The sequence below is a fragment of the Ictidomys tridecemlineatus genome, chromosome 11 (genome assembly GCF_052094955.1).
Source record: "Ictidomys tridecemlineatus isolate mIctTri1 chromosome 11, mIctTri1.hap1, whole genome shotgun sequence".
NCBI classification, from domain to species: Eukaryota; Metazoa; Chordata; class Mammalia; order Rodentia; family Sciuridae; genus Ictidomys; species Ictidomys tridecemlineatus.
This window is the reverse complement of record NC_135487.1, coordinates 105,875,345-105,895,999: the sequence shown is the minus strand read 5'-3', so window position 1 is coordinate 105,895,999 and position 20,655 is coordinate 105,875,345. Positions and strand designations below refer to the sequence as shown.

Sequence of the window (20,655 nt, the reverse complement as noted above, 5' to 3'; positions counted from 1 at the left end):
ATTGAACTACAACCCCAGTCGTCTCTGTATTTTTTATTTTGAGACAAATATAAAATATAAAAATATTTATAAAAATGTAAAATATAACAATATATTTTATTTGCTGAGTTACTTAGGGCCTTGCTAAACTGCTGAGGCTGGCTTTGCACTCAATATCCTCCTGCCTCAACCTCCTAAGCCTCTGGGACTATAGGCATGCGTCACAACGTGGGCCTGGCTCCTGTATTATTTTTTTATTAGTGAAATGGGACTAGCAATCTTCTCCTTCATATATCACAAGGGATAGAATCGAGGGTATGCAAATTAAGTAGTTCCAGATTTCAAGAGAAAACACAATGTAGTTTTATTTTTCCTTTCCAGATGAAGCAACTAAGCAACTTACTTAGCTTGAAGAACACCTATATTGATAGTTTTCACATCTTGCCATTTGCATTTCTCACACAGGCAATAATTTTTTAAGTTATATAACTCCTATTTTGAAATCTTTTCATTTTGCTCATTTAATAAATTTACAAACTCACCCAGTCTATCAACCTTAAGACAGACCTGTCCTGGGAATTTTGCTATAAACCTAGAAGTCACTAGAAAGCACCATGCCTTCTGTTTTTTATGGGCATTTTTCTTCAATTGTTTACTTTAACATCTTCTCTGGATTTGATGCAATGATTTCCATGGTGTAATGTGTTGGTTTTTTGGGTGGTTTTAAAATTGAGAGTTTAACCCAGGGGCCACTACTGAGCTACATACCAGGTTCTTTGTATTTTTGAGACAGAGTCTAAGTTGCTCAGGGTTGGCCTTGAATTTGCGATCCTCCTGTCTCAACCTCCCAAACTGCTGGGATTACAGGTGTGCAACACTAGGCCCTGCTCATGTAATGCTTTTATCTTAAATACTGTACTTGGTATACTAAGAAAAACCTGGAGCTTCGAAATCTATTTGGTTCTTCTGATCATGCTATTCATTAGATGGCAAGCTTTAGAAAGGTCTTTTAGACCTTTATTAGACGTTAATTTCCACTTCTATAAAATGGCAGTAGGGGTGGGAGATGATCTTTTTTTAAAAAAAATATTTATTTTTTGGTTAGACACGATACCTTTATTTTGTTTTTTTAATTTTATGTGGTGCTGAGGATCAAACCCAGGGCCTCGCGCATGCTAGCAGAGCGCTCTACCGCTGAGCCACAACCTCAGCCTGGGAGATAATCTTTATCCTCTTCACAGACTTAAATTTCTGATCCTATACTTCCTAGTTTATTTCTTCAATGTCTCATGGCTTAACTCAGGAAGAAAATCTTCCTGAAGAGCAAGGATTTTACCTACATTATTTTATCATTTTTGCTAACTTGTGCCACCCATTCACTACTTTTCAGTTCCCTTTTATGCACTTTATAATATTAACACATAAACAATATTAATTCATAAACTATAATAATGTTAATTCATAAATACTTGTAGAACACTTTCCAAGGATTACCAATCACTTTTGCAAATACTATCTCATTATCATAACAGTTCAGGCTCATAGGTATTACCTCTTCAGTTTACTTTGGGGAATGAAGCGTAGAGGAGCCCAGTGAATTAATTGTATAGATAGTAGTTATGGAATCAGGTCTTCGGGTTCCAAAGTCTACAGTCTTTTCAGAACACCAAGTCCTGAAGATCCAGGTTTTGTAGGGTGTGAGGTGTCAACAATTTTTGTGGTTATTTCAAAAGCAGGAATATAAATTTATAGTATAAAACAGTATGATTCTGTGAGCACATTGTTAGGGCCCTTCTCAGAGCTTTGGAAAGAGTTTATTCAAGTGAGGGCCTTTAGGGTTAATCTCTAGGATTAAGTTAAATGGAAATCTGCTTTTTTTTTTTTTTTGCAATGCAGGAGATGGGAACCCAGGGCCTCACTTGCTAGGCAAGCATCTCACCAGATTTTCAAGATGAAAAGAAAAAAGGAGGGCTGGAGATGTAGCTGAGTGGTAGGGTACTTGTCTAGCATGCTCTCATTTGATTCCCAGCACCACTGAAAATAAATAAAAAGGTTGAAATAAATATTAATTTTATTGTCATAAAACCTTTTGAGGTAGGAATTATTCTTGTTGTATGGAGTGGAAAATGAGTGGAAGAAAGATAAAATGACTTGCCTAAGGATACAGAGCTGGGAACCAGCAAGTATCAAAGCTGGAACTCAAAAGGAGATCGGGCTCTCAGGTCCTTGCTGTGCATCTACCACACTACGCTGCTCTGTAAACCTTTTACATTTCCTGGGAATAATTTTATCACTTCTCATTATATTCCATAGTGGGAATAAATTCACAGTTGAATCAACCTCCTGTTGTGTCTACCTAACCATCTGAATGCTAGCTGCCACCCTAACAATCTTAGAACACTGCTGTTCTAGCCAGGTTTCCCAATGACCTGAAGTGCCTTATCTTCTCTGCATTTATCAAATGTAAAAGCAAAATAGCTCACAATCAGTACTTGGCATGGATTCCATTCGGTCTTCTAGTAACATGTTGAAGTCTTAGTGAAAACTTTCTGCCTTAGGAAGAGGCAAGAGTGGGTGAAAAAAAGCAAAGGGGACCTCATCAACCAATCTCTACTTCTCTTCTGTCTCAGGTTCTTCGTTTGCAAAACAAAAACTGTAATACTTACCTCAAAGGGTCTTGAAAATTGAGTGTGGGTTGGGAGAAGAGGGAGGAAAACAAGAGAGGTTGGGCAGGGTTCTGCTATGAAGCAAGTGCTAAACAAAAGTTGGTTGATTCGTGTCCCAAAACTTGAAAACTCTCTCCAGGCGGAGGCCTCTTCTCTTACTTTTTTTTTTTTGGTGTTTTCCAAGGGTCCTAGAAATCTAGGCACTTGTTACTTTACTTGATCACTTCAATGGACACACTTTGGTGTCTGGACTTGGTCAAGAATCTAAAATGGCACTTATAACAAAACTAAGGTCTGTCGTCTGACTCCAAGTTCTGGATACTTCCTACCTCTGTGGCTTCCGGAAAGTTACTTAACCTCTCTGAGTTTCAGGTCCCTTATTTATAAAATGTTCGTAGCTGCACCTACCCCATAGGGTTGTGAGGATTCCTCAAATAATTCAGGTGAATTGCTGAACAGATAATCTGCCCCTCAGTACGGTTTGAGCTGTAATTCTATCCAGTCCCAAACATCATGTTCATAAAAACATGCTCCTCTCCGCATCCGAGGGACACGCCCTATCCCACTGGCCAGTCTCCCCACCCTCTGACCGCTCTCTTAACCGACTGGTGACACCCACCGTTCATCAAATGCCACAGCCCGGGCAACGTGGTCAGGGAGATTCCTAAATTCTCTCACCCAAACTTCCTACGAGCCTAGGAAGTCGGTTCTCTGTTGCCATTCGAGAGAGGAAACAGGCCCCGGGAGGCTGACTTCCCCGAGGTCACCGCGCTCAAGTGCCAGGCCCGCAGGGGAGCCAGGCGCACGCGGTCCACAGCCCGGGCGTCTTCCCGGGTCCGAGCTGCAGCGCGTCCATTCAAACGCTGCCCAGTCCTCCTCTTCCCGTCCCCATCGCGCGCCCACCGCCCCTCACGCTCAGGGTCGGGCCCCCAGGAGGCTGTCTCCCTCTTCTCAGGCAGAAATCGACACAGAGAGGCCGGGCTGGGATCCCGGACCTGCGGAGGTGCGCGCCGGCCCCTCAAGTCGCGGAAGGAGCGCGGCAGCCGGCGCCGCGCCTCAGAGCCGGGGGCGCAGCGCGCGGGTCTGGCCGGGCCGCGAGTCACGTGGCGGGGAGGGGGCGCCAGCGCGCGGGCGGGCGAGCGGGCACGCGCGGCCGTGAGCGTTGGAGGCGCGAGTTACAGTTCGGAGTATGTATGGCGGGGAGGGGGCGGCGGCCGCGCAGGCCGACTCCGCCCCCTGTGCGCATGCTCCGGCCCCCGCGGGTTATAAGGCAGCAGCGCCAACCCGGCCAGACAAAGTGGCGAGCTGCGACGTGACTGCCCTGCCGCGTGGGTGCTAGGGCGAGAGAACCGGGCGGCGGGAGAGCGACGCGAGCCGGACCTGGGGCCCGGAGGAACTCCAGCTCGAGCCGCCGCGTCACGCACAGCTCGGCGCCGCGAGCCCGGCACATAACGGTTAGTTAGGTCACGGCGAGCGGCGCTCGGCGCGTCCCCCGCGGTGCCCTGGCTGTGGGGTTGGGGTCGGGGTGCCCTCCGGCGTCGGGAACCTTCCTCGGGGCGGGGGGAGGAAGGTGGCGTGACTGAGGGCATCGTACCTGCGTGGTCTTGCTGAAGGGGACCTGGAGGTGCCGGGGACTGCGTCTTCCAACCGATCCACGGGCCCCGTGGTCAGGTGTCGGCCACTGACCTGACCGAAGAGTCGAGTCATGGTGCCCGGTGACCTTGGGGAGTCGCTTCCCCTCTGGCCCTCTGTAGGCTCCCGGAGAGATGCTTTGATTTAGAAAAGGGGCGACCTGGGGCCGGTTCACGTGGTCCCTCCGGACTCTCCCGCCGCCTTCTGGTCCCCGGGAAGGGACTCGGGGCGGGAGTTATTTTGGACTCGTGGCATGCCCGCCCCAATCTTCTCAGCCTGCCAGCCCTTGTCCCACCTGATGACTTGAGACTGGTGTGAGGAGCTGCATTGCCCACAACCAAGGCTGGACTGCAGGGTTCGAATGGAGCGCACAGGGCTGGCCAGCCCGCCACCTTCGGGACTGCTGCTGGCGGGGGCTCTTTGTCGTTCAACCTGTGGCTTCCGAGAGGCGCCCTCTATAGCGCCCTCCGCCCTGGGGACTTTAGGCGGCCCAGTGGAGATGACTCTCAAGGTTAGCGTTATCTTTGGACGGATGCACACTTTTTGTTTCTTCAACTACATCCTTTTTTTTTCCGCATTCATTTTAACATTGCATTTCTTTGTCGTGACATATTTGGTGGAACAAGAAGCAGTTGCAAAAACTACTTTGTAATCACTGTAAAGCAGGAAACACGTGTTATTAACTCCAGTTTTTTTCCCCCCTGGGTTTCCAGTGGCCCATTGCAAACTGGTTGTCGCTTAATAGTAAAACCTTTACAAGCTACTTTATTTGCCATAGCTAGTTTCGAAATCTTTTTTTTTTTTAAATTCTACTTTCGAAATAAAACGTGTACAGTTAAGCTCCCTGATAAGAGCGTGGGACTGGTAACTACTGGCATTTCGTGATAGCATGAACTCTGAATTGTGTGAATGTAAATAGGAATTAAGCCATTCGTAATTTCTATCTCAGTTCCCAGCCCCACGAGGTTGAAACAGACTGTGTCTTCAGTTTTAGTTAAATAAACCCATAAATCCAAATCTTATATTCTGGGGTACAGCTTTACCTTCAGGATACCATAGAAAATGATGAAGAATTCAAGGCATCTAACAGGTAATGAAAGATTTTTTTTTTTATTTAAGCCAAAAATTGAATAGTAATTCATTCTCTGTTTAAATAGAGGCTGTTGCATCAGATTGCTGTAACCCTTACTAAATCTGTCCATTAATAATCTGAGGAGCATTTTATGACTAAAGACTTGGCTGTAAGCTTAACATAATAGGCTGTAACATCCCTAAACAGTTATTATTAAGGTAAAAAAAGATCACACCACCTTAGCATGAAACCAGCTGATCAGTGTTTGATAGTTTACCTGTCTTTTCACCTTTTAAATATTAGAGCATATAATATTAGCTCCATAAAGGGTCCGATTTCCTTTATTTTATACATACAGAAACTAAAGCTGGAGAGGTTAAGAGACGTAACATTTTGTGTCTGAAAACTTGTTAATGGATGGGAGAAAACTGTCTTTGACTCCTGTTTTGTCAGTTTAGCACTCCTGAATTTTCTCTAAAACTGTAAATATGGATACTTACTATCTTAAGCTGAAACTATATTTTTAGAGTAATAACTTATCTACTTCTTTTTTGAAAAAGTTTCAAGTTGTAGACGGACACAATACCTTTGTTTTAATGCAGTGCTGAGGACTGAACCTAGTGCTTCACCTAGTCCTAGGCAAGCGCTCTAATCACTGAGCCACAACCCCCCAGCTCCATAATTTATCTCCTTTTTAGGTTCTGCATACCCATTCTGTTTCCAGTTTTCTTCATAATACAGGTTCCTGTGCAGATTCAGATCCCTGTGTAAATGCCTAAATGGATGACTGTTTTTGTTGCAGATGAGGATCAGGAAGATGGAACTTGGAAAATAGTCTAGAAACTTGTGAATTTCATAATTCAGCAATTTGTTATTGGCTCTCAGGCATAAGGAGAGACTTATAAATCTCAGCACTTGCCCTCCTGGAGTTTATAATCTAGCTGGGAAAACAGATAAATATATAAATTACCACAGCAAGTATTCTGAACACATATTGTTATGATAGGGGATGTACAGGTTTCTATGGGAGCTAGTACTGTGTTGTGTAGCTGTGAGAGTATCCAGCTTAGTAGAGAAGCAATCTGAAACTTGAAATATGAATAGGAGCAAGGCAGGAAAGGGAGTTGAGGATAAGCAAAAAGAGCATTTCAGATATGAGTGGTGCAGCTATAGAATACAAGTGTAGTGCAAGAGCTCACCAAAGCTGAAGCATAAAGAGGGGTCAGAGAACATGAGAAGATAATGGAGAGCCTTAAATCATTTAAAGGAATCATTTAAAGGAATTTTAAATTATTAACAAAAAAGTTTGAGGGGCTGGGATTGTGGCTTAGCAGTGGAGTGCTCGCCTAGCACGGGCGGGACCCCGCTTCGATCCTCAACACCACATAAAAATAAAAGGCATTGTGTTGTGTCCATCTACACCTAAAAAAAAAAAAAAAAAAAAAAGAGTTTGAAAGAGCACTCTGTGCGAAGGATTTTAGGGGATGTGGGGATAGCCTGATCATATTTTGCATTATAGGGGCATTTTTCTGGATCCATGTGGAAAGCAGGTTAAAGGAGGCCCTTGGAATGGTGGGAGACCACGATGATGAAGTAGATGGACAGTAGTGGGAGGATGGAGAAAACCAAAGGAGTTAAGTCACCCAGGTTTCTAACTTGAGCAAATAAATGAGTTCATTGTCTTCGTCTAACCTTTGGGGCGCTAAGTGGTTGTGTGACCCCAAAGGCTGCTCAGTTTTATAAAACTTGGGGACAAAATATAAAGCCATTCCTATCCTCTGCATTTGTTGATGACACTGAGAGTGGAGTTTTTCTTTGGTATCTTCAAAACACAAATAATTGAGCCATTAATGTTTCATCTCCACCGCATCTACTTTCCTCATCCCCTTCATATTGTGAAGCAAATCTATGTAAGTATTTCATCTAAATGTTTCAGAGTATCTCTCTGAAAGAGGATTTATTTTTTGGTAGAACTGGGCATTGAACTGGGGTGCTTTACCATTGAGCTACATCCTTAGCCTTTTTTGTTCTTTATTTTGAGAAAGGATCTCATTACATTGCTCAGGCAAGTCTTAAACTGTCTTCCTGCCTCAGCCTCCCAAGTTGCTATGATTAAAGGTGTGTACCACTGCTCCCATCAAAAGATGAGTCTTGTTTTTTGGTTTTTGTTTTGTTTTGGTTCTGGGAATTGAACCCAGGGTGCTTTACTACTGAGCTACATCCTTCGCCTTTTTTCTTTTGTGTTTTGAGACAGGGTCTTGCAAAGTTGCTTAGGGCTTCACTAAATTACTGAGGCTGGCCTCAGATTTGTGATCTTTCTGCCTCAGCCTCTTGAGTACCTGGAATTACAGGTGTAAACCACCGTGCCTGGCTCCCCATCCCTTTTTTAATTCTGAGATAGTGTCTTACTAAATTGTTGAAGCAGACCTAAAACTTGTGATCCTTCTGCCTCAGCCTCCTGAGTCACTGAGGTTTCAGACATGTGTCAGTGTGCCTGGCTGTTTTTTCCCCCCTCCCTATTCTTAAGTTGTTTAAGTTATTTTCAGATAATTTTCTGGCTTAATTTGGGATCCAAACAAGGTCTCACATTACACTGGTTTGGCATGTCTCTTTAAGTCTTAACCTGTAGATTCTTCCTCATTTATCTTATAATTTATTTGTTGAAGGAAATAGGTCATTTTTCCTCTAGTTTCCCTCGTTCTGGATTTTGATGATCATGTCCCTCTGGTATAGTTTTAACCTGTCCTAGTTTAGCATGTCCCTTTATCCCTTGTATTTTCTACAAATTGGTAGCGAGATTGAAAACTTGGAGCAAATTTAGATTGATTCAGGTTTTATTTCTGGTTGAGGGTCTGGGAAGAGAGGGTAAATACAATTCATAGGTAGTGGTGTATACTTCAGGGAGGCATAGGATATTTGATTGTTCCTCTTTCTGCTTTATTAAACCTATTTCATAATTTTGCTAGTGGTTTGCAAATGTAAGTAATTTGACCATTTTTTAATGTTTATTTTTTAGTTGTAGCTAGACACAATATCTTTATTTATTTATCTTTATGTGGTGCTGAGGATCAAACCCAGGGCCTTGCACATGCTAGGCAAGCACTCTACCACTGAGCCACAACCCTAGCCTACATTTCTTAATTTATTAACCAGAATACTCACATAAAAGAGAAACTACAATTAAAATAGGAAGGGCAAGTTTTGTGTTTTAATACTATGTGGTTAAAAAAAATACTATATGGTATATGATTGAAACACTATCTTTGGGGACAAGGTATTTAATTTTTCTTTTTGTAGATAGACAGTATACTTTTATTTATTTATTTTTATGTGGTGCTGAAGTTCAAACCCAGTACCTCACACATGCTAGGCAAGCGCTCTGCAACTAAGCTACAGCCCAGCCCCCTGGACAATGTATTTAAAGGTAATAAGGTACATCTTTAAAAAGCCACTGCTTTAAGTTGGTAAAATGTTTTTAGTGCATTTGAAACTTAGAGTTTCAAATGACCTTCTTTGGAATTTTTTGGGGGAGGTACCAGGAATTTAACTCAGGGGTACTGGACCACTGAGCCACATCCCCAGCCCTATTTTGTATTTTATTTAGAGACAGGGTCTTACTAAGTTGCTTAGCGCCTCACTGTTGCTGAGACTGTCTTTGAACTTGCCATCCTCCTGTCTCAGCCTCCTGAGCTGCTGGGATTACAGGCATGTGCCACTGCATCCAACTGGAATGTTTTAAAATTATGCTCTTGCTAGGTCTGGTGGTACATGCCTGTAATCCCAGCAATCTGGAGGCTGAGTCAGGAGGATTGCATGTTTGAGGCCAGCTTCAGCAGTTTAGTGAGGCTCTGAGCAGTTTAGTGAGACCTTGTCTCAAAATAAAAAAAATAAAAGGACTGAGGATGTAGCTCAGTGGTAAAGGGCCCTGGGTTCAATCCCCAGGAACAAAAAGAAAAGAAAATCAGCTCGTAAATTGATAGTGTTTCTGTTGTTCATCTCTGCCCTTTCTTGGAGTTTATCTGTTTCCCAAGCTTTAGGGCTTTTGTTGGGAAATACCTGGTAGAAGTATTACCAAATCTAAGTTATAGGCTTTAACCAGATTCCAGATTTTAAGTTCCCTGAGAACAGGGATTAGCGACTCTTTTGATCTTCTTTTTAAGTTAACCTGGGCATTTCAAACTCAGTGTGTCACTTAAAAGCCCATTATCTTTGTTTTCAATTTCCCTTTATTCCCCAAAGCTAGTTTTCTGGTAACCAGAATTAAAACCTTTGAATCTTATTATTATTTCCCCCAGTGGGCCCTCTGCACTATTGTATGCAGGTAGGTGCCAGTCATTTCCTCTCTAGCTTAGCTCTTGCTTCCATCCCTCTCCCCTTTATTCATATCACCACTACATAGTTTGGGCTATTGCTATGACCTTTTAGCGTCTATCATTGTCATCCTCCTTCTCTACTATGTCTTACTTGCTGCCAGTTCTTGTTCATGCCATTTCTCTAATTTCTCATGGCTTTCAGTGCCTACCCAAGTAGTATTTGCTTGGATAGTCTTCATTTGTGTTCTACAGAACACATATTACTATTTATTTCTGATACTAGAGATTGAACCCAAGGGCCCTTAACTACTTAGCCACATTCCCAACCCTTTTTTAATATTTTATGCTGAGACAGGGTCTCGCTAGGTCGCTTCCAGCATTGCTAAGTTGTTGAGGCTGGCTTTGAACCTACGTTACTGCTGCCTCTGTCTCCTTAGTTGAGATTACAGGCATGGTCAACACACCCAGTATTCTTTCTTTAATTTGCCCAGACACTCTGGTATATTCCTTTGTACTTTCTTCCCTGTGATTTTTTTTTTCTTTGTTTGGAGGGTCGTGGGAAATTTTACAGTGGATCCATATGATAGAAAAATTGAGTATGGGTAACATGTTTGAGCTCTAGTGCCAGCCACAGCAGTCATCTTATGGAAATGGTGTTTAGAGTACATGCAATGATGGGATAAATTCACGTGTACCACATCAGTGAAAATGGTGGCAAGGCCTGAGCCATTGACCATTTATGCTGTAACAGGATTCAGCTCTTTTGTTTGTCCACACTACCCTGTTGCTAATCACAACTCATAATACTGTTGAATTTGATTTTGTTATAGTGATTTAGCTTTTGTGTAAAGAAGAAATTTCTCAAAATGTACTGGTATTATAAATTGCTTATTTGATCATGGGTTGAAAATATGTTCCCTGTGATTTTGCTCTTCCTGTGTAAATCCTCAAGTACTTTTTAAATTTATTTTATTTTTTTGTGGTGCATGGGGATTGAACCCAGGGGCTTGTGCATGCAAAGCAAGCACTCTACCAACTGAGCTATATCCCCAGCACCCTCAGTCCTTTTTATTTTGAGATAGGGTTCTGCTAAGTCCCTGAAGCTAGCCTCAAATTTGCGATCCTCCTATTTCAGCCTCCTACCACATGTGGCTCAGAGTACTTTTCTGTTTAGTTTCTTCCCTCCATTCCCTGCCCCTCGCCCTCATCTTGTTTTTGGGGATTGAACCGAGGGCCTTGTGTAGCCCACATCTTCTGAAGATTATTGAATGAATAAAAGCCTAATGAGCTGGACACTGGTGCACACCTGTAATCCTAGCAGCTCAGGAGGCTGAGGCAAGTTCATACAATTATAGCTGTCTTGAAATTGTTTAAGCTTCTCCCTACTTCAGAAATACTGTGGAGCTGGGCACAGTATAAATAAAATATAAATAAATATAAAATAAATAAAAATAATAAGGGCTTGAGAGCGTGGCTCAGTGGTGGAGAGTCACTGGAGTGTATTGGATTCAATCCTAGTGCTGAAGAAACAACAACAACAAACCAACCATCAACTAAACACTGGTTATAACCATTACTGCTAGGTCTTAGTTGTTATTTTATATTATTTTTGGTACTGAGGATTGAACTCAGGGATACTTGACCACTGAGATAGGTTCCCCAGCCCTGTTTTGCATTTTATTTAGAAACAGGATCTCACTGAGTTGCTTAGTGCCTTGCTAAATTGCTGAGTCTGGCTTTGTACTCAATCCTCCTGCCTTCGCCTCCTGAGCCACTGGGATTACAGGCGTGCACCACCGTGCCCAGCTTACTTATTATTTGTTTACAAACGCCTTATTACATCCAATTAAATATTTTTACAGTTCTACCTTACATTTTATTTTATGCATTTAGAACATTATTCTGACAAGAATTCCATGGGCTTTTGAAAACCACCAAAGGAATCTGGCACTAAAGATGCTAAGGACCTCTGCTCCTAACTCCTTTACTTTTTTTTCCCACGTGAGAGTGAAATTAACCAAATACAGCATAGGCTATAGATCATAATGTTGCAGGGTTGTAGAATGATGATGTTATAGGTTAGGTAAATTCTTGGGCCATTGACTTACTCTCCTTTATTATAAATACTGGCTTCACAAATTAGGAAACAAAATGCTTATGTATATGCTAAGGTAGAGCAAAATGATGTGTTTTTTGGGGGGAGGTGGGGGGAGTACTGAGCCACATCCCCAGCCTTTTTATTTATTTATTTTTTTATATTTATTTTTTAGTTCTCGGCGGACACAACATCTTTGTTGGTATGTGGTGCTGAGGATCGAACCCGGGCCGCACGCATGCCAGGCGAGCGCGCTACCGCTTGAGCCACATCCCCAGCCCCTTTTTATTTTTATTTTGAGTCAGTGTCTCACTAAATTGCTGAGACTGGCTTTGAATTTGTCAATCCTCAGCCTCCCCAGTCAGTGAGATTAACAGACATGCACCACTGTGCTGGACTCGACTAAAATAATTTTCCTTCACAAATTCAGGCAGAATAATTTTGCTTTGAATTCAGGAAGTTTGTGTTTTCAAAGGAGTTTTATTTTAAGGGCTGTGTTAAATGGAACAGTGGATGCCTTCATTTATTTGGCATTTTCTTACCTTTGTTTTGAGTACCTTGAAATCAGCAAATGTACTTGAAACTTTGTCTTCAACAACAGCTTAGTGTATGACTGAATGCATTTACTTTGCTCATTTGGAAGAACCCCTGAAAAGGTTGATAAACCTCAGATTTGAAATACCTGCCTCTGCAGATTACAGTTGTACATCCTTACTTCAACCTATGTAATTATATAACAGTATTATTAATTACCCACAGAAATCTGTTGGATGGAATAGAGGAAAGGAGAGTGGTTTACCAATTACTATAGTTTTCAGGAAAATAAAATGCTTATTTGGAAATTGTATATTTCTAATTAAATTACTGATATTATCTTAATGACAACGTAGCCTGGCCTTATATTGTCAGCAATTAAAAGGGCTTTTTTAAGTTTAGTATATTTTGAGTTAATAACACTAATTTCCTTTTGATTATATCTGTAGTGACTATATAAATAGACTTTTTTTTGCTCTAAAAATGCTATGCAAATAAAAATTTTTAAATGATGAATGTTTTAATTGCCCAGTAGTACTCGGTTTTAATACTCTGGTTTGTCTGGCACTAGTGAAACAAACAACAAGAAAAAACAACTTAGTTCTGTGTGGTCAAAGGTACTATCATAGTGAAATCTGTACTCGTTCAAAAGGTTTTTATTATGTGATTACTGAATGTGCAAGGAATTAGTAGAAAGGTATGGAGGCTTTATTTTTTTCTTTTCTGATAATTGGGGATTGAACCCAAGGGCTTTCGTCCACTGAGCTACATCCTCAGCCCATTTTTTAATTTTATTTTGAGACGGGGTCTCAGTTGACCAGGATGGCTTAAACATGTGGTCCTTTTGCCTCAGCCTCTTGAGCAGCTGGGATTACATGTGTGCGCCAATGTACCTTGCTGAAAAAAATATCTTGGAATATGGTTTGAAAGCTTTTAGAATGAGAATAAAGCTTTTAAATGAACTGTTATTACTCTATTTCTAGTCCTTAAAGAAAGATTTTTATTTTAAATTAAGTATAATGTTAATTCTATAATTCAGCTCTAAGTTTTTTTTTTTTTTTTAAAGAGAGTGAGGGAGGGAGAGAGAGAATTTTATTTTTATTTTTATTTTATTTTATTTTTTAGTTTTCGGCAGACACAACATCTTTGTATGTGGTGCTGAGGATCGAACCCGGGCCTCATGCATGCCAGGCGAGCGCGCTACTGCTCGAGCCACATCCCCAGCCCTCAGCTCAGTTTTTTGTAAGAAAACGCCTTCTGTCTATCTTTCAGTGAATTTTAATCCACTTATGCTCTTTATTAGCCTTCAGAATTCTTCAAGTGTAGTAGATTCTAGCAGAAATACTAGAATCTACTAAATAAAATATTTTTAAAAAATGTTCATTTACATTCAGAGTAATAAATGATGTAACCCTGACAATATGCTGCTTTTTAATTTTAATCTAGCCATAATATTTATTTTTCAGATTCTGGAACAAGGTAGCTCATATATTAGTAAATTGAATTGGCCCACTTAGATCTTGATAGGTATTTATTCCAGAATATAATCTGGAATTCTGCCAAGCAAAATCCAGCATTGATGGATACAACATATGTCCTTTCTTCGGTATTATTTCATTTTTATGGTTTATAAAACATGAAATGGGTCCATTTTTGGGAAGAAGTAAACACATGAAAGGGTCATAAGACTCAGGACATAAACAATAGTTACTTTCTAGTCTGTGAAAAGGCAAAAATGAATCACTAAAGAAGGTAAGTTTTTGTTGGGTATGGCTAAGTGGTAGAGCAGCCCAGCCTGACAAGAGAAAAGGAGTGGGAGGGAACCTGCACAGGAACAGAAACTTCCCTGCCTCTCTGTAGAGGGCACTATATCCAGAGAGCATAGGACGACTAAAGAGGTTTTTTTCTTGTTTCAGTTTTTTCTATTTCTAAAAAACCTGTAAAAACAAATTTCCTTGAAGCTTACCGTTTGGTCATTTATATGTGTAGAATTTTTAAAACTAGAAAAATAGCCTCTGTCCTTCATGATCTAAAAAAAAGCACACAACAGTTCAATTAGGGGAATATTGCTTACAAAAAAAGAAATAGACATACAACTTGTAGAGTTTTTAAAGTACCCAAGAAACATTGATAAGGTGTCATACAGGAAACTAACTCCATGTGGTGAGATGTATTCAGAAAAGCAATTAGTTATACCTTAGTGTTAGGTAAAATTAGGTAAACTATTAATTCATGAAAAGTCTTTTTACTTTTGCAAATTACTGAGTATTTCTTGTATCACGTTAATTTGTGAATTTGGAACAAAATTACGCTTTTTGCCTTTATTTGACTTGGTCTTTAGGACAAAGGTGTCCTACAGTAGTGGTGTCCCTTAATGGTCATTATGTGTCTTTCTCCCAAGGGAGGCATAAGGTTGTCTATTTACAGCTAAAATTGCCCGAAAAATGATTCATTATGAACCATACATCAGTATTTTTAAAGTCCATTACTTATCTTCCTCTTTTGCCTCTTTTACAGTGATGCTTATCAGAATATCTTTTTCCCCCTTTCCTTCTTTCCATTGGTTTTATGAGACAAAAAGCCTCAATCTTTACTAGTAAATATGAGAAGCACTAATGACACAGCAGTGTCAAAGAGAAGGAAACTTAAAAATATACTTTTTAATTGTGACTGATATAATGAAGAATTGGTTCTACTAACTTTTCTTAAAACTTTGAAATATCTTTTAGAAGTTATTTTCTAATCTCTGGACATCCTTATCTACTATTTTATGCCTATGTGCACTAATCCATTAACTCCAATCCTAAAGAGAAATGAGCTGACTTGATTCTGTAGCTTTTGTTTTAGTTAATTGTGCTTATATTTTCTACAATATATTAATAGATATACAGTATATTAATACAATATATTAATAGATATACAGGCTTCTCTGTGTGCCTTTTGAGAAGTAGCCTAGATTCCTGAAATGGTAAAATGCTCTGGAAGTCAGGTGTTTGCAGTGTAAAGTAAAAATGAATTCACTACTTTTGACCAGGTGTCCAGCTTTTACTCAAGAATTTTAGTGCTTAGCTCTAAATAACCTGTGGTTCTATTATATTGCATGGTTTTGCCAATTTTTTGTTCATCTGATATTAAATACTCAGCAAACTTAATGTAGAAAAGATGTAGGTGTTTCCTCTTTTTTTTTTTTTGGTGGGGGGAGAGGGTCCTGGGGATAGAACCCAGGGCCTTGTGCTTGGTAGGCACACACTCGACCACTGAGCCATATTTCCATCTCTACCCTTAGATTTCTTAACATTGGTGTATTTTTTAATTGAAAATAGTCTGTTTCATTACACAGTGGTGAAGAGTACAAATTAATGTAATTTTTAAGAGTAAGTTGGTAATATATACCTTAGAATTTTTATAGGAATTCTAAAAATTTATCCAAAATCTCTAATTTACCACAGTAGTGTTTTATGGGATGTTTATAGAAGGAGGAAAATAAAAGAGATACCTAAGCATGCAACAGTGTTACAGTATTGTTTTTTCTCTAATTCTGGGGTTTCCACACACTGGGCAAGTGCCCTACCACTGAGCTACGTCTTCAGTCTTTTTTAATTATGTATTTATTTTTGAGATATGGTTTCTGAGGTCATGTGTGGTGGCACACAGCTATAGTCCCAGCTGAGGTGAGGATTGCATGTTTGGTCCCAGCCTCAGGAACTTAGCTGAACTCTGTATCAGTTAAAAATGAAAAGGGCTGAGGATGAATCTCAGTGGAAGAACACTCTTGGGTTCAGTCTCCAGTACCAAAAAACCAAACAGAAGTTTATGATATTAAGTAGAAAAAGTAGGCTCTGAAGCAGAATATAATATGAGCCCCTATTTGATGTTTATGCTTCTCCATGACTATCCTAAAAGGAAGTCAAGAGAATAGACATAAAAATGTTAATAACAGGTAAGTTTTTCTATTCACACATGTATGTATATCTTCCAATTTTTCTATAATGAATATCTGTGACTGTGTGTGTGTGTGTGTGTGTGTGTGTGTGTGTGTGTGTGTGTTATGGGGAATTGAACTCACTGGCACTCTAATTTTTTATCTCCCTTTCAGCCTCCAGCAATGTAACATTTTATGTATGCTTACCCCAGAATAGTTTTATAGTTTCTTCCTTCCTTCCTTCCTTCCTTTCTTTCTTTCATCACTGAGCCACATCCCCAGTTCTTTTACATATTTTATTTAGAGACAGAGTCTCATTGAGTTGATCAGGGCCTCACTTTTTGCTGAGGCTGGCTTTGAACTGAAGATCCTCCTGCCTCAGCCTCCTAAGCTGCTGGGATTGCAGGCATGCATCACCACACCCAGCTCAGGCCCCATTCTTTATTGCATTAAAAAAAAAACTAACCCTTGATCTGTGGAGTTGTAAGGCTCATAAAGAAACTTAGTATGTACTTAAATAGTAGAAAGGCACAGTAAAATGGCCAAGGAATCCAGGCTGCCACTTTAGGAGGTTGTTATTGAGATTAGAGAATTAATATGCTATTGTAAAACTTACTTTCACCTGGGATGATGTATTTTAAGTGCTAGTAGCTTATATTGTTTTTGAAGTAGCAATGTGTTTTTGAAGTAGCACTGGTAGCAGTGTGAAATTGTATTTCATGCCATGTCCCCTTAAATTTACTTGTTCCTAGAATAGGGGCCATACTCCTGGTAATAAAAAATGTCAATTTGAAAAAAAAGTCATTAAAAAAAATAAAACATTACTGTATTTTGTTCTCATTTATTTCTAATTGTCAATTGAAGTAAAAATAGTTACTAGTTTCATGAACCCTTTTAATAATATTAAAAAAATTTAAGTTGTAGATGGACACAAAATCTTTCTTTATTTTTATATGGTGCTGAGGATCAAACCTAGTGCCTCACACTTGTCAGGCATGCACTCTACCACTGACCGGTAGCCCCAGCCCCTTAACTATAAACCTTTTAACAGCTGTTTCACAATTTTTCATGCAGGCTTGAGCTTCAAGTTGAATTGTAACAGGGACAAATATTTTTTATTGGAATTTGTATTCAAAGTTTACTAATCAGACTATAAGTAGAAGTTTCTCTGCCTTATTTTGAAAATTGTTCTCAACCCAAAATGCCATTATTCTTATATATTTAGCAAGTCTACAAATGGATCACTTATGAAAGAAATTATATTAATGTAGGGAGGGTAAATAAAATATTAAGGGGCTGGGGATGTGGCTCAAGCGGTAGCGCGCTCGCCTGGTATGCATGCAGCCCGGGTTCGATCCTCAGCACCACATACCAACAAAGATGTTGTGTCCACCGAGAACTAAAAAATAAATATTAAAAATTCTCTCTCTCTCACTCTCTCTTAAAAAAAATAAAAAAAAAAAATAAAAGGGATGGGGATGTAGCTCCGTGGTTAAGTGCCACTATGTTTAAAAAAAAAAATTCTCTCTCTCCCTCTCTCTCCCTCTCTCCTCTCTCACTCTCCTCTCTCACTCTCTCTTTAAAAATAAAAAATAAAAAATTAAATATTAAAACTAATTCAACAGAGGAATCAACTCACAATTGAGAATTTCTATGTTACTGAGGCTATTTTCCCTTCCACCCTCATTGTATAAAATCATGCACTACCTTTAAATTTTCCTGTTCACTCACCTGTAAGTATGGTCAACTTCGTTGGTTCTCTGTATTACTTTACTCTTCTTCATTTCTAAAACAACTACCAGAAAATTATAGTTGACATAATAATAGCATCATGAGACTACTATTGAGTATTAAAGTTAAGGTAAATTAATTAGAATTGTACATCAACATAGACCCAGTAGAATGGAAATATAAGTGAAAATTCAATCTTATTTGGGCATATTATAATTTCTTAATGAAATTTAGAAAGTTGAGAATAGAAAGGCACTATTTTTTATTTATCATTCATTGAATTAGGTTTCGTAGCTTTGTTCATGAAACAGCACAAGGAACTCTTAACTGCTGGTAAAGTAAAATATTGATTATCAGAAAGCTCTGTGAAAAAAACTTATGTCAAATCACTTCATCAAACAAGCCAGGAGTACGTATTTTGCATGTCATTTGGCGATGGCACTAAATTCCATTTCCTGGGATTTATTCTTGAGGCTGGGTCTTTATATCTGCAGGCCTCCATGATATGTGCAACTTTGTTTCTGCCCTTTTAAAGAATTTCAGTCTTGAGCCTTTGCTCAACTAAGAAAATCCAACTGAACTCATTTAGCAAAGATTAGCCACAAAAAAAATCATCCACAAGATAAAGTGTCATACTTGAACAATTTATACATAAAACTACACTTAAGAGAGATGCCAGAAAGCTTGGTAATTAAGGGGTATTAACTGACTTATGCTGGAGAAACCCTATTCTCAACCTCCAGCACCACCTTCTGTCTTATTTTAGGTAGTGAAAGGGCTAAGCAATTTGATAAACACTCTGCTCCATCACATGATACGTTCAGTCAAAAGACAGCAGGCCTTTTCTGGATCACAGTATAAATTAGGAATGTTAGGTTTTTCTGTTTTATGGTGCTCTTACTTCTAACAAGCATTTATTATAAGCTTTCCGGTTGGGGAAAACTTTGAACAAATTCCTGATTTGGGGTAGAGACTGCTGTTCAAGCTGGGCATGGTGACACACACCCTAATCCCAGCTGCTTGGGTGGCCAAGGCAGGAGGATTGCAAGTTCAAAGCCAGCCTCACAATTTAGTGAGGCCCTATTTCTAAATAAAATACAAAAAAGGACTGGGGATGTGGTTCAATGGTTATGTGCTCCTGAATTCAATCCCCACTACCAAAACAAAAAAACACTACAGGGCTGGACAGTGGAGTGAATATGACATATCTTATATACATGTATAAATATACCACAGTGTATCATACCATTGTGTACATCCATAAGACTAGGGTCCTAATTAGAATAAGATATATTCTGTGCTTGTATAGAATGGTTCAACTATCATTTCACGTATAACTAAAAAGAACCAATTTTTTAAAAAAGGTAAACAACAACAAAAACTATAGGGCTGGAGATATAGCTAGCTATGTTGTAGTGTTTGCCCTCATGCTTGAGGCCCTGGATTCAATTCCCAGCATTACAGGGGTCCAGATTATAGAGCCATGTGTGCTGTTTGCGTATAATTGGAGGCTGAGGCAAGTCCTGCCTGGGCAACTTAGACCTTTTCTCAAAATAAAATTTAAAAAGGACTGGGGTTATAGCTCTATGGTAGGGGCTCTTGCCCAAATGTGTGAAGCCCTGGGTTCAATCCCCAGTACCACAAAAACAAACAAAAGGCTATATCGTTTGCCAAACTTTAGTGTGGTTATCAAAGAACATTCACAATTATCTGAAAAAGCTATTTACTCCCCTTTTCAACTATATATCTGCTTAAGGTTGCTTTGGTTTGTTTGTTCAGGGGGCAGGTGTTGGGTATGAGAATGAAGAATTTCTGTTGTTGGTGTGGCTGTTTTTTTGTGTGTGGTGCTGAATATGGAATCCAAAGCCTCAAGTATGCTGGACAACTCAGCCCTGAAAGCGAATTTTTACTTAGAACAATAAACCCAGGAAAATAAGATAGCTTTATGAATTTCATGACACATCTTTAATATCTTGCTTCCTGGATCTGCCCTCCCTTCCCTTTCTAATGCTTTAATGATGTATGATGACATACAGAAAGCTGTAGCTATTTAATGTGTACAACTTGAGCTGTTTAGAGATAAGTCTACACTTTTGTAACCATCATCACTGTCTATGCCTTGTGCTTATCACCTCCAAGTTTCCTCCCAATTTGTTTTTTTCCTTTTGTGTTAAAAAATACAAACAAACTTAATATAGATATACACTCTTAGCAAATTAAGTATTTGGTATAATGCTGCTATGTGTTGTACAGTGTGTGCCCTTTGACTGTTACCTTCCTATTTCCCCCTCCATCCAGCTCCTGGCAATTACCATTTCACTCTCTGCTTCTTTGAATAATTTAGATTCACATATAAGTAAGATCATGCAGTATTTGTCTTTTTTGGTCTGATTTATTTTACTTAGCAAGTGTCCTTTGGATTTATCCATGTTGTCACAAATGGCAGGGTTTCCTTTCTTAAGGCTCAATAATATTCTACTGTATGTATATGCCACGTTTTCTTTATCCATTTCTCCACTGGTGGACATTTAGGTTGCTTTCATTCTTGCCTTTTACTGACTAATGCTGCAAAGAACATGGAAGTGCAGATCTTTGAGATCCAGATTTCAGTTCTTTGGTGTATATATACCTGGAAGGTATGGTTTACTGACCTTTTTTTTTTTTTCAGGAATCTCCATGTTTTCCATAGTGGCCACATGTCTTTTTTACTG

The 20,655-nt window shown here is 39.6% G+C and overlaps 2 protein-coding genes and 1 long non-coding RNA gene across 5 annotated transcripts in view; 1 reads left to right on the top strand and 2 right to left on the bottom strand.

The window, feature by feature from the left end:
- Window positions 1-4,529, bottom strand: part of Lrig2 (leucine rich repeats and immunoglobulin like domains 2) — a 165,100-nt gene extending 160,571 nt beyond the window's left edge. The window contains exon 1 of the mRNA XM_040287360.2: window positions 4,240-4,529. Within this exon, the coding sequence (XP_040143294.2) occupies window positions 4,240-4,352 (113 nt within the window). The 5' untranslated portion in view covers window positions 4,353-4,529. The remainder of the gene's footprint in view (window positions 1-4,239) is intronic.
- The window catches only part of Slc16a1 (solute carrier family 16 member 1), a 32,655-nt gene continuing 15,820 nt past the window's right edge, over window positions 3,821-20,655 (top strand). Inside the window, exons 1-2 of one of the 3 annotated variants that reach the window (XM_078027038.1) lie at window positions 3,821-4,099; window positions 13,417-13,533. The gene's annotated coding sequence lies outside the window, so the exon portion shown is untranslated. Of the gene's footprint in view, window positions 4,100-4,640; window positions 4,789-13,416; window positions 13,534-20,655 lie in introns of those variants that run through there. The other 2 variants (XM_078027037.1, XM_078027039.1) reach the window with 2 other exon arrangements.
- The window catches only part of LOC144368260 (uncharacterized), a 41,547-nt gene continuing 34,279 nt past the window's right edge, over window positions 13,388-20,655 (bottom strand). Inside the window, exons 2-3 of the long non-coding RNA XR_013428059.1 lie at window positions 17,945-18,008; window positions 13,388-14,320 (exon numbers count right to left, since the gene is read on the bottom strand). This is a non-coding gene — a long non-coding RNA (uncharacterized LOC144368260). The remainder of the gene's footprint in view (window positions 14,321-17,944; window positions 18,009-20,655) is intronic.